We start from the raw sequence: 12,938 nt of genomic DNA, 5'->3' as shown, positions 1-12,938 counted from the left end.
TGACAACCGGGCGCCGCTGCCCTGGCTTCCCTAAACAAATTTCCATTTTTCGTGCCCTTTTGTCGATCAGCGCGGGTTCACTTTCTACCGAAGGTGCGGGCGCTAATCAGGCGTAGGGAAATTTTGAAACCACAAAACAAACAAGTCGCTGCTTTTCACTTCGCAGCGGGGGACACTTCGCACAGCACGCGAGGGAGCTCGACTCGCGGATGAAACGGCAAAATTGTGCACGATTGGAAGAAAAACTGGACCACAAAAACCCACACACCGTCGGGCGGGCAGTAAAAATTAATAGCACCACCAATAAGTAGCGGAAAGAGTAAACACATACAAACGCGTGCGTGTCGTCGTGTACCAAACGTAGTGCGCGGGCGAAATCTTCCGAATCCGCAGCTCGAAGCGCGGCTTTGCTGGAAGATATCTTGCACCGGGTTTTCCGTACAATTTTCCGTGCTCCTTGAGACGAGCTTTGTAGGTTGGGTTGTAAATCATTGCCCGGTGGGGCACAATTTGACAGTGTACAAGAGTCAGGAAATAGTCAAGCCGGAAGCTGAACGGAAGCAGTAGAAGTGGACTATTAAACGGGAAAACAAACGTTTCGTGTTTAAATTTGACAGTATTGAACAAAGTTTGACAGATTAAAGTATTATAACGGTAGTATTTAAATCTGTTTAAACTATTCAATAATCTTATTTTAATGTATTTAACAATAATAAAAGCAATTGTATGATTTTTATATTTTAAGACTGATTTATTGAGAAAAGCTCGAAACTAATCACATTTGTTTCAATATTTTTGTTCTAGTTTTTATGTTTAGATGAAGAACATAATGTATCTCGTTCGATCACACAACTAAAAACAGTCATAAATTGTAATTTTCTATCAAATGAAATAAGTGTTCTTGTCTGTTTGTCTATTTGTTTTAAAATCTATTTCAATACATAAACTTTTTGAAATAAAAGCTGAACTGATTGTATAAAAAATTCAAACATTTTAATGACAACTGCATAAACCAAAGTGCAAGAAGCAAATGAAACCATACCACACTTCCAACAGATAAATCGTTGCCGAAACAATTGAATTGGGATGCGTTCACCAGTCCTCACCTCGAGGTAATTATTTACATAATTTATCGCCATAATTATCCATCTTGTTATTTTCTAGCCAGCGCTAAAAGATCACGATAACACACGATGTTGTTAGACTGTCAACAAGCGGGAATGTGTTATTTCCCAACAATTTTGTCAAAAAAACCCACGCCCAAACCACTTCTTTTCCCATCACTATGGGGAATGGTTTTCCATGTTTTGGTTTCAAATATTAATCAACATTTTTGTCTGTGTGTGTGAGTTTGTGCTGCTGTAGCAATAAACAAACATCTCGCTCGCTCACTCCCTTTTGCAATTGGGATGAATCATCGAAAATTAAGGGCCGCCAAAGTCAAACAAGCTGCAAACCGTTTTTACTTTTTTGCCTCTTCACTTTGAGAAGGGAAAGGAACCACACCTCCACCAAATTTTCATTTGGCATAAGATGCCCCAACAACACACACACACACACACACACACTTCTTGTAATGGATTTTCACACGAAGCGGTTTTCTTTCCCGAAAACAAACGACGAAGCACACGACTGTCAAACGCGCCAAACACAGCTCGAGGATGGAACAATCCAATCCCCGAGAAACCGCTTTTCGGTGGATTTTTCATCTCAAACGCGCTCTCGACATTACTTTGCTGCCTCTTCTTTTTTTCCCCATCATCGCAGAGGATGGGGGGAGGGGCGCACGCACTTCACGGTTGATGACAGATCGTGCTAACGAGCTGCTGCTTACTCACATTCCAGGAATGTGTGTGCTTTTTTTTCTCTTACCCCGTCGTTCTGCATGTATCAAGAAGCTGAACGTGTTGCTGAATTTTATCCAAAACACTTTTCCTGACCGTTCCTGGGAAGGGAAAATTTCACACCAAAGAAAAACCCACCCACACACACACACAAACACATACTGGCGCCGAGTTCTTGGGAGAAGTGTGAGCGAAATTCAATTAAAACGATGTCCCGGCACGTCATGCGGCGAGCCAAGCGCCGTCCGCCAAATGCAGAAGAAGACTCATGCTGTGTCGACAGTGTTTGTGTATGTTTGTCATCGGCGCAGCAGAATCGATTGGAGCCACACGCCAGGGACCATATCCAATTGCTACAGTGTATTGACAATAAAAAAGGTAAATAAATTATGCTACAAGCAACGGTAACGGACGATCGGCTATCACGTTACGCTGCCACATCCTGCTGAACGGGGATGGCAAAGGTGGATTTTTTTTTTGGCAGCACCGGAACCGACTTACTAGGCTACACAGGGTAAGCTACAAAGGCGGATGACCTGTCGCACCCGCCGTCGGTGTTAGTTACACCGAAGTATCGAGGGGTTTTTGAAGGGTATTAGATACAAATCCCATCGAAAGTACGCATTATTTTCGCAAATGAGGCTTATCTGGTGCTTCACGAGGGCACCAGGGAAAGACGGCGTAATGGTTTATTGTTCGGAACGGGAAGAATGTGGACTATGTTATCTAATAGACACTGTTGTTTGAAGTAGCGTGTGCTACTGTTCTAGGGAATTGGATTAGAATAAAACACGAGCTTGTTGTTTCATATTGTATGTCATCGACTTGGTTGAGGCATCCCAAAAATGGATGATATTAACTAATCCTCATCACATTCATTGGACCTCATACATGCATCAGCTGCATTCTAAACTCGCTGCCTGCTTTATAGAACCAGCTGTTCATCGATCAAGGTTGCCAAGAACAGCAAACATCTACATGACTCACGATTGGCCAGTCGAGAAACTGACCACCATGCAAAACACTCAAGCCCAAAACGGCACCGTCAATGATAAAATTAAAAAAAAAAACTGCTCATTCGCGAGATGTTTTCGCTCCATCTTTGGACGCCAGCTGCGAGCGCACAAACGTCTCGAACACAGTTACAGCAAATGAAGCAAACATGATGATCGCTTGGCCACGATCCGATACGGTCCTCGTCGCAGCAAACGCCTAGCGGCGCGACACGCAAATTGTACGCTTACAGCCCTTCTGATCGGCCCCATAACACAAAGCGAGCTTCTGAGAGCGCGTGTAAGTAGTGAGTCAGCTAGCAGGGTGATTCTTAGAATCGAATGCTGGCCGATGATCGTCAGTCAATCATTGGATGCTACTGCTTCACAATTTAAGCACGATTTACGAAGTTAGAACGCTGCGTAGCAGTAAGTAAAAACAGCGTAAACAAAGAGCACCCTCTGTAAGTGGCAATTTATAAGCGAACGAGCGCAATACTGCGCTGAGGAATGACGGGCTGCAGCGTGTAGCGTCGCCATTTGCATCGATAATGAGGAGTTTATTCGTGTAATTATGGTCTTAATTCAATAGAGATGTCGATTACGCTTAAGTCGTAATTGTTTTTATCAAAATATAAATAAAGTATTATCTTAATTCATTGCACGAATAAAATGGAGTGCGATATAATAAGTACTATATTAAATAAAATTATCAAAAATGATGTTTTTGCAGTACTTCTAGTCTCTACAGAGCCAATTAGAAGCCAATGCACAGGTAAAGCAAGCGATTGATCATGCATTCATATTCATGTTAAACGACAACAATAACAAGCGCTCATTTAGTGTCATTGGCTAATGGTTGGTTCCGCGTACAGCAGGTCCTGCATTCAATTCCAATCTGGATTATTATCCGGGAAAGACTTGGGATGACTTTTTCAAGTGAAATTAGGTATTGAGTGAGTAAAATGTATCAAATTTCTTCAACTAACAGGGAGAATATTATTAATCAAAAAGGGGTGTGGGTAAGTAGAATTTAAAAAAAATATAAGAAAAGATGAGATAACAACGAGGTTATGACAGCAAATTAGGAGAAGATTATTAGAGAAGATCTCTTATCTCATTAAATAAGCACTGTTTATCCTTTCTCTATTAAAATGTAAATACAGGATACTCTCGTAGCTACTTGTATATTCATCCTTCTCAAATAACACTCTCTGGCCCAAAAAAATCTTCCCTGGAACAGTTACGCGCTCCTTCGCTTACACTCTGACACTGTAAAATAACAACACACCGGTTTCCCCACAATCCCATCGTCCGCCTCTATCATTATTTTCCACATCCGAAACCCTAGAAGTGCGTCGCATTCCAGAATTGGGGACCAACTTTTTCCATGCTTCTCACTCTCCCTAGTTCTCTCTTTCTCTCTTTCTCTCTTGCTCCTTCCCTTTCTCTTTCGCTAGGTTTTACTAGACCCTTCCAGAGAGACGATTTTTGCGAACAAATAGCAAGCCCACGTATCGATTACGTACCGTAGAACTTCCCAGTACTGTCCCAGCGTTAAGGTCGCTGAAGGAGATGGTGGTGGTATTTGTGTTGTGCCAAGTGAAAACTTTCCCTCGCGGAAGAATTCCATCAAAAGTTAGACCCAAAACAAAAATCTTTGGAAAACCCGCCCCCAAAAACAGAGCCCCCTCTCTCTATCTCCCTGTCTCTTTCGCGCTCCGTTGCGGACGAAACACATTAGCTCCAAGGGTTCAGGGTTTGTTGGTATCGATGACACGTTGAATAGCAAATTTCCATCCCACAGGGCCCCGTGGAAATTGGTGATTGATTTCAATTTTCCAATGGATGAATCACATGCACACCCTTTTCTCGCAAGTTCCTCCCCAAAGTGTGAGGATTGTAAAAGCTTTTTTTTTGCAAGCGGTTGATTGGATCCGTATAACAAGATTTGCCTATAATTGAGTTTTGAGTTCCCCTTTCGCATTCGCTAGTTCATTCACAGGAGTTGGCATTTCCCACGGTACCAGGGGAGAAAAAGAAGGAAACAAAACAAACAAACAGGATCAGAACAGGAAGTCTCGGTGTTGTCGGTCCCCACCCGGAGGCGACATTCTATTGAAACACCCCTAACCTATGCTACGCATTTTCCACTTGCTCTGGCTCAACAACTCTACGCTCGCACTCGCTCTCTCTCTCTCTCCTTGCGCTGCGTTATCTCTCATTCTCATGGCAGCATCTCGCAGCATCTCATCTCACCCTAGCCAACTCTGACCTTGAACTTAGCAGAGAGACGCAACCTGGAACACGCGCTGGAACACAGGCAGTCGCCGTAGCAAAAAGAACGACCCCCAACCGGGGTGGCTTGCTTGGATCGAGTTGGGATGCAACACACACACACACGCTGGCCGTTTTGTTTGTGCGTGATGTTGCCACAAAGAAATTCCACGAGCAAATTGGAGAGAAGCTGGCAGCAAATTCCCCTCGGATGCTGTGCTGCGTTTGGATAGTGTTTTTCTCTCCCAACAAAAAACCCAACAAAAAAACAACATAAAGTCATAATATGCGTGTTACTTTTTTCCCCTTGGGTTGTATGGAAAATGCTGTATGGGGTTTTCCATGCCTTGCTTATCCCCAGTCATTAGCAAAGATCAAACGACATGGGAACGGGAGAAAATTAAGTGGAAAACAAATAAACTCGTCCTTGGCCATGCCATTGAGGGATCGAGTGGGAGAGAGAGAGAGAAAGAGCAAATAATAGGAATGGTTTCGTTCGATTAAAATAATAAACTGATGATGAAAGATTTCCTACTTGTTTTGGCCCATCGTTAGCTAGGAAAAACAGACGTCATTTTCTAAACGCAAAAAGGTCACGATTGGAGCAACTTTTCCTCTCGATTACTATCTGCCGAGTTCGAGTGCTCTTTTTGTGCGTTTTCTCTTGTGGTTTGTTTTTGTTTCGTAATTTGGCAACTTTCTTATCAATAATTATCTCAGGGAGCAGGAACTGCGTGTGCGAAAAGAACATGTGCGCCTCGTTGAACATCGTTTTGCAATATGCGCTAATTGTTGTTCTTGGTTGGAGGAGGAATAAGAGGTATGAAGTTCTTGCTGTCGTCTGCTGCATTTTTTGCTGACACTTTAATTATCGAATTCAGGCACCGTTTGTCGGTGTGCTCATGTACTATCGCACACACCATCATCATCATTGTCGCCATCGCCGCACACTTTGATCAAGAGCCGCCTTGCACATGCCTTTGCTTTCTCATCTCTCACTCCTTTACGGCCACTTTGACGACAAACTTTGTTGGGGGTCTGTGTTCGGTCGGGTAAGACGTTCTACACTTTGGTTTCCTTTTTCTTATCGTTTTTTTCTCCTCTGGTTCCTGCAGCCCACAGCCTTCATAGGGGTCTTGGAAGATACAAAAATCCACTCACTTTACCCATCCCGGATGCCATATGATTCTTTCAACACAGACACACACAAACACGGACATGCACAGTGCACAGCCACCGTCCAGAGAGAGCGCGTGATGCATCTTGGTTTGGGCCTTGAATTTTTCTTCCCGTTTCCCATTCCATCCCGTGCAGCAACTGCACATGCACACCATGCAACCATTTGACCAACTAACACACACACACACACAGACAGGCACAAAAGCACATCTTTCTCCCTTTTTCGATATTTCCTTGCCTTCCGTCTCTTCCATTTCAAGTGCAGCACAAAATGCACTTAGCGAAACGAAGCGCAACAAAACGCACAACCACACGCAGCTTCCTCCCTCGCAACTCGCAACCACCATCACCGCCAGCGAGGGCCAAGGGAAAGGTGATACGATGCGCACCAGCAAATAGCAACAACAATAACCGACCCAAAGTAGGCAACGCAGCAACAAACAGAAAGCAACAGAAGAAACAAAAAACGGCAAACGCATTCACGTTTTCGTTGATGCACGCGGTTGCATTTCCGGACCGGACGACGATGCAGCAAAAATGGGAGAGAGATGGAGGAGGGAAGGATATGGGGAAATATTTGCGAAAAGTGGGGCTGGTGGAAAATGTATGCAATTGGATTAATACACTGTACCAACCTACTAAATATGGTCGTAAACGGGTTACTCTGGTGGCGCTGCTTCTGCTGCTGCTGATATTCGCTCTCAACGCCACCATGCATCGCTTGCGATCTGTATGCACTTGATAGGTTGCACTTTATTGCATTGCGCGCACACACTCACACACACACACACACATACAACCTGAATTGCAAGGATTTTGGGGGTTTGCAATTTAATTTGTTTCATTTTCAAAAAAAAAAACTGTCACCACACACACTTCCACACATCAACAGAACATATAAAATCACCGTTTTTACGCACTGGAAAAATAACACCCCACAAGCCACCAAACCTCCACAAAATTTCCCCCCTCAAGTACACCTTGTAAAATGTAAGAAACGTTTACTGTTTTCTTTCCCCTTCCCACTCAAATTAGGGCTACGAAATGCGATTAATTTCCCGCTGTAAGAGGAAAAAACACACACACAAACACACTGGAGAACTTTACTTTTTCTGTTTGAACACGGCGGAGCACGCTACAACTACGAACCGGACGCGTACGAGGCGAGAGCAGAAATACGACAGAATCGGAATTTGTTTTTTCTGCAACGCTCTACGCTCTCTCGGATTGTGACCGATTTGCGCGTGCCTTCCCATAGTGCTGCGGTGCTTTTGGTTTTGGTGAGAGAGGGTACACGGAAAACTGTGTGTGAGAAAGAGAGAAAGACAGCGATGTTGAGAGGAATCGAAAGATGCTGGAGAAGAGGCGGTTTCTACAATGTGCGAAAGTGAGGTATAACATACTAGGGTGCTTTTTGTCTTGCTTCATCCTACTGTGAGCAGCCAATGATTGGTAGTGATGCACACGGGGTAATTTCAACTTAAATTTAGTTGAATTAATTTTTAGTAATTGTTTTATTTTTATTTAAAATTATGCCCAAATTCCCACGGTTATTGTTTTCATTCCCAAATTTATGGTAAACGGTTTTTAATGGTTTTTTATAACACCCAATACCATGAATACACTCTTAAGAATTTAAAGACAATTATAAAAATCTTAATTTTGAGCCAGCTAAAACATCTTCTCTCCATAAACCTTGGCACACCAAGAAACGTCAAAGGCCGAATGCTTCGTTTGTTTACATTGCATACTGAACCAAACAATTGCTCCTACCCGTACAAAACGATTATTTCGGACGCACTTGTTTTCCAGCTATTTCTGGCTATATTTCTACTCCATTAGTCAATAGTTTGCCAAAAACCCGGCAATGAACGAGACAATGAAGAGATCACGGAAGAAGGTAGGTGGGGCCGGTGCACTTCAGTTTTACCCATTCTTCTCACCATTGGACCTGTGCCGCGCTTTGCAGACGATCTGGATGACCGAGGAAGAAACGTTGAATCTCATCTCGGTCATACGGGAGCATCGGTGCCTGTGGGACCGGACGTACCGGATCAACAACCAGCAGCCGAGCCGGGAAGAAGCGTGGGAGACCGTCTCGCAAACCGTGGGCTGCAGCGCATACGACCTGATGGAAAAGTGGCGATCTCTGCAGTCCTCGTACAGGAAATGCAAAATGCGTTGCAGTAAGACTTCTTCGCGGGTGCTACATATGGATTGGGCATGTTTTGTGATGTGCCGTGCTTAATTTTAGGAACTGTTGGACCCGACTCGGTAACCTGGGTGTACTTTCCAGCCATGAAATTCCTGGATGGACCAAACGACGACGAAGAACAGAGCAGTATAAATGTAAGTAAAAGCAAGCGGGACCAGTAACGAAAGCACCAGTTGATTATGACAACATTTCGCTATAAATTCTCTCTCACTATTACAGCCTCCAAAGATGCGTGTGGTGAGCAAAGGTCCCAACAATATTAATCCAGTGCGCAAATTGAAGCTAAAAATGCGAAGGGTACTATTTATAAACATTTCTTTCGATCGTTGTGTGCTTTAACATACGCTTCTATTTCGAATATTTCCACAGAACCTATTTCCAAACAGCGTCACACAACGACAACCGATGCAAGACAACCCTCCCACGGCATTGAATAAACCCGAGCCACCCGTCGATAGTGTAGTAAAGAATGAGCCGGCAATGGATTCACCATCACCACCAGCACCGCCACCCGATTTCGCTGCCGCTCACAATGAGATTGAGAGATTGGAAGAATGTTCAGCTCGCCCGCCCGAACCGAAACAGATTCCTCGCAACCAAACGCACCATTCGATCAGTATTCAACCGCATGCCGTCGGCGAACAGGATGAAGACTTTTTCTACGTACAAGGTGTAGCGTACCTACTGAAACAGTTTTCGGCTCCAGTGAAACGAAAGCTTCAGATTGAAATTCACGACCTGATCGTAAAGGCGCAGAAGCGGCAGTACGAGCAACAGTTCGGAGATTCATTTGACTAACGGCAAACAAGTACAAGCAGATGATACGCGAATGACATGACTTATTTTAATTGATTAAACTCTCAAACTACGGAAAGGAAACACAGCTCCTGACAGATATGGAATTAAGATGGTACAACAATTGAAAATAAAACTTTTCAACAACTCAACCGATCGATTTTGCTATTTCCTATTCGCATTCATACACACCTTGACCCACACACCTTTCACTCATAACCTTGGTGATGGCTTTGAGCTGTCAACAGTGTGGCCAGATTATTTTCGCGGTTTTCGGTAGGCGCATCAAAATTTTATCGGTAGTTTTCGGTAGGTTAAAACTCGAAACTTTAAAGAAGTAAAATCGTAAAAAGTGTTAAGCGAGATAGGGGGGAGGGGTGCTAATGCGCAAAAAGAAAGTTCCATCTCACGAGAATATGCATCCTTTATTAAGGATACGGATTAGATTTGGTTCATCGATTACACAAATGAAGATTTTTCTGAAGTGTCGATCTGAAAATTGGAATTCTAAGCCAAAGAAGGACTACGATGCACATTTTTTTTCTCAGTGGTGACAAGTTCTTTTTCTCGGGGCTCCACGCGACCACTCAGGGCCGCAGCAGTGCTCCATTGGATACGATTTTATCGTACATGCTGTCATTTGGTTTTCACAAGATTATTTAGATTGATTTAATTGTTTGGCTGAGTTTTGTAGTTCGATGATTAAAAAATTGAGATTTTTTCCTTCAATCCTTTTGGCGGATGTATATATATACATCCATATTTCTGGTCACTTTGCCCACAGGGCAAGACGAGCTTTTTGGCGGCCACCGTCGCAAAACCGTCGCAAAACGTCAAAACCGGCGTCGCATGTACTGCAAACCGACGTCGCCAGCGAGCGAAACTCGCAACGATTTCGAGGCGCTGGCGACGGTCGTTTTTGACGTTTTGCGACGGTCTTTGACCTTTCGAGCGAGCTTTTGCCCTGCGGGCCAGTGTGGCCAGATTATATTGGCAGATTTCGGCAGGAGCATTATTGAGAACGCAAACATTTAGGCAGCGGTAATCGCTGATGCGGGCGTGCGGGCGTTTTCTGAAAATGTATGGAATTTGACCCACGCAGTGGGTAATAGTTTTCAACCGCATGCGTCAGAATCAAACAATTTTGATTTTTCCGCACGCACGTCCGCACGCCCGCAGTAGCGATTACCGCTGCCTTAACCTTCGTTTCTATGACCAAAAATACACCCCTATCTTTATGACCACCTACCCGGATAGGTCATACATTTTTTATGAAAAATTGCTTTTTTGCGTGGTAAATTCCCAAGTGCCACAAATCCACTAAACGACCACTAAACGGCTTCTAAACGACTCAAGTTCTCTACCTAAACGGAATATAGAAAGACTTCGTTTAGCAGACGGCAAACGACTCATGCATTCTAAAAATAGCGAAAAAGCTGGTGGCGCTCTCTGTTGGTGGGATACCCCAACCAGTTGAGCTTCATCGCTTGGAGGAGAGCTTTCTCATTTCCTCTGTACTGTTGTATGGTTTCGCATTGAAGTTATGCATCGCTAGAACTAGAACGGCGATACGATTGTTTAAATACAAAACTCCAACGAAAACCACCAGCACAGAAGCAAGTGAGATTTGAGTAATGGTCGTTGGTGTTGATACCCACGTATCTGACCACACGACCATTCATATAGATTTTTGCTCAGAAAGCTAGAAGGCTATATAGGTCATGATAAGATGAAACTTGTCGAAACACATTGCATGAAAAGGATAGCAATATAATGATGAGTTGTAATACGCCATCTATTGATCAAACCAATGAAGCTGTGGAGCTTTCATTTTTTTTCTATGGATATTCAATTTTCCAGTCGTTTAAGCTTAATCTGTGGCGCTTGGGTTGTGCATACCCTACCCGCAAATTTCCGTTAAATGCCTTCTAATCGCGAAGTGAAGACGATCAGCAGTGCATTTAGCAGTAATTAAATGTTATTGAAATATGTCAATGAAAAATTTCGCTTTATATTTGAAATTTTAAATTGCAACTGTCAAAAGAAAACCTTACAAGTGTCTTCAACACTGCACTGTTGTAGTGTTCCCAGATATGAGCGTGAGATTCGATAGCACGATTTACGTGTTATGTTCTCTTGCGTTAAGCTCTGAGCTATTTCACTTTATTAATGATGGTCTGCATTATTAGGTTGTTAAAGACCAACCCGTTGAAAGGTGTTAATATATCAAACTCATTTCGATAACTCTAATAAAAGGAGAAATGAAATACATATTTCTCCCATCCTGATAACGAAGGGTGAACATAATGTAATTATTATAATTTTTAAAAAGGTATTACAGGCGGTCCCCGAGATACACGGTCAATGGAGACCGAAAATGGCCGCAAAATACCGCGTATCTCGAATTTCCGCGTAAGTCGAATCTCGTGATTTCCAGCTAAAATATCACAAATTTTCGTGTAATTTTGCAAGTAAGGGGCGGTTTTAGTCACTTTATGAATTATTTGATATGATTCTGACGGAATATAAAAGTTTTAAACGTTTTGAAATAGTTTTTAACATTCGATCAAAACGGAAATTATTTGGCAATTTACAATTGATGTGTCAAATCAGTACAATTTGTTCAACGAACTGTCAAATTTAGAAAACCGCGTATCTCCGAATCCGCGTATAAGAGGTACCGTGTATCTCGGGGACCGCCTGTATTTTAATTTTGCTTCACAAAAATTTTGTTTATATTAATTATAGCAAGAAAATATTAATATAAAAATAAATAAGCACAGAAAAAAGATCATAAAAAATCAGGATTTGAACACACGCTTTCTCGGTTCGGAGCCAAAAGCGTTGTCACTGCTCTATTTGGTAGTTACATTAGTAAGGGTGCAAAACCAGTACATATACAAGCGAAGATGGCGGCAAGCTATCTGTTCTCGTTGAATCAAAAAGTTGAAATATTTCGAAGAGAACCCGTTACCGCCTTGAAAGTTTCGGTTGAAATCTTTATTCGTCTTCTAAGGCGACTAAGGCCTTAAATGCCTTCTGAATGCCTTCAAAGCCGTTTAATGCTGGTAGGGCCGGGTATCCGGTTCCCAACTTAAAGGTTAAATGGTTGCGTTCTCAACAATGCTCCTGCCGAAATCTGCCAATATAATCTGGCCACACTGGCCCGCAGGGCGAAAGCTCGCTCGGAAGGTCAGAGACCGTCGCAAAATGTCAAAAACGACCGTCGCCAGCGCCTCGAAATCGTTGCGAGTTTCGCTCGCTGGCGACGTCGGTTTGCAGTACATGCGACGCCGGTTTTGACGTTTTGCGACGGTTTTGCGACGGTGGCCGCCAAAAAGCTCGCCTGACCTGCGGACCAGTGTGGCCAGATTATATTGGCAGATTTCGGCAGGAGCACTGTTGAGAACGCAACCATTTAAATTTAATCAATTATTTTAATGATTACCCTGCTAGCAAAGAGAATGAAAAAGTGTGCGACTTTCAAGCGAGGGGCATGTAGAAGCAGGGGGAGACGGTTGGAAATACGCGAGCGTTTGGTGTTTTGGTTTCTACACAGTTTTTGCACTCACACAATTACACATGTGTGAATGTGTGCGTTCACTTTCAGCCTGCGCGCGCCGTTTGGTTTTCTCG

At 43.2% G+C, this 12,938-nt stretch overlaps 2 protein-coding genes across 4 annotated transcripts in view; one reads left to right on the top strand and one right to left on the bottom strand.

The window, feature by feature from the left end:
* The window catches only part of LOC120959514 (serine-rich adhesin for platelets), a 61,097-nt gene extending 53,610 nt beyond the window's left edge, over positions 1–7,487 (bottom strand). For 2 of the 3 annotated variants that reach the window (XM_040382965.2, XM_040382967.2), the window contains exon 1: positions 7,400–7,487. The gene's annotated coding sequence lies outside the window, so the exon portion shown is untranslated. The remainder of the gene's footprint in view (positions 1–7,399) is intronic. The other variant, XM_049610378.1, reaches the window with a different exon arrangement.
* Positions 7,488–7,975: 488 nt separating this feature from the next.
* Positions 7,976–9,454, top strand: LOC120959516 (uncharacterized). Its single transcript, XM_040382970.2, has 5 exons — positions 7,976–8,192; positions 8,262–8,478; positions 8,547–8,641; positions 8,727–8,804; positions 8,877–9,454. Exons 1-5 carry the CDS (start codon positions 8,160–8,162, stop codon positions 9,303–9,305), a joined length of 852 nt encoding a protein of 283 aa, XP_040238904.1. The 5' UTR covers positions 7,976–8,159; the 3' UTR covers positions 9,306–9,454.
* The last annotated feature ends 3,484 nt before the right edge of the window (positions 9,455–12,938 follow it).

The sequence above is a fragment of the Anopheles coluzzii genome, chromosome 3, assembly GCF_943734685.1.
Source record: "Anopheles coluzzii chromosome 3, AcolN3, whole genome shotgun sequence".
Lineage (NCBI taxonomy): Eukaryota > Metazoa > Arthropoda > Insecta > Diptera > Culicidae > Anopheles > Anopheles coluzzii.
Note: the sequence above shows the minus strand (reverse complement) of the source record. Positions and strands in the feature narration are given on the sequence as shown.

Coding starts and splice junctions, on each gene's coding strand:
- LOC120959516 (XM_040382970.2), top strand. CDS start 8,160: ATGAACGAGACAATGAAGAGATCACGGAAGAAG. Junction 8,193..8,261: donor TGAAGAGATCACGGAAGAAG/GTAGGTGGGGCC, acceptor CGCGCTTTGCAG/ACGATCTGGATGACCGAGGA. Junction 8,642..8,726: donor AAGAACAGAGCAGTATAAAT/GTAAGTAAAAGC, acceptor TCACTATTACAG/CCTCCAAAGATGCGTGTGGT.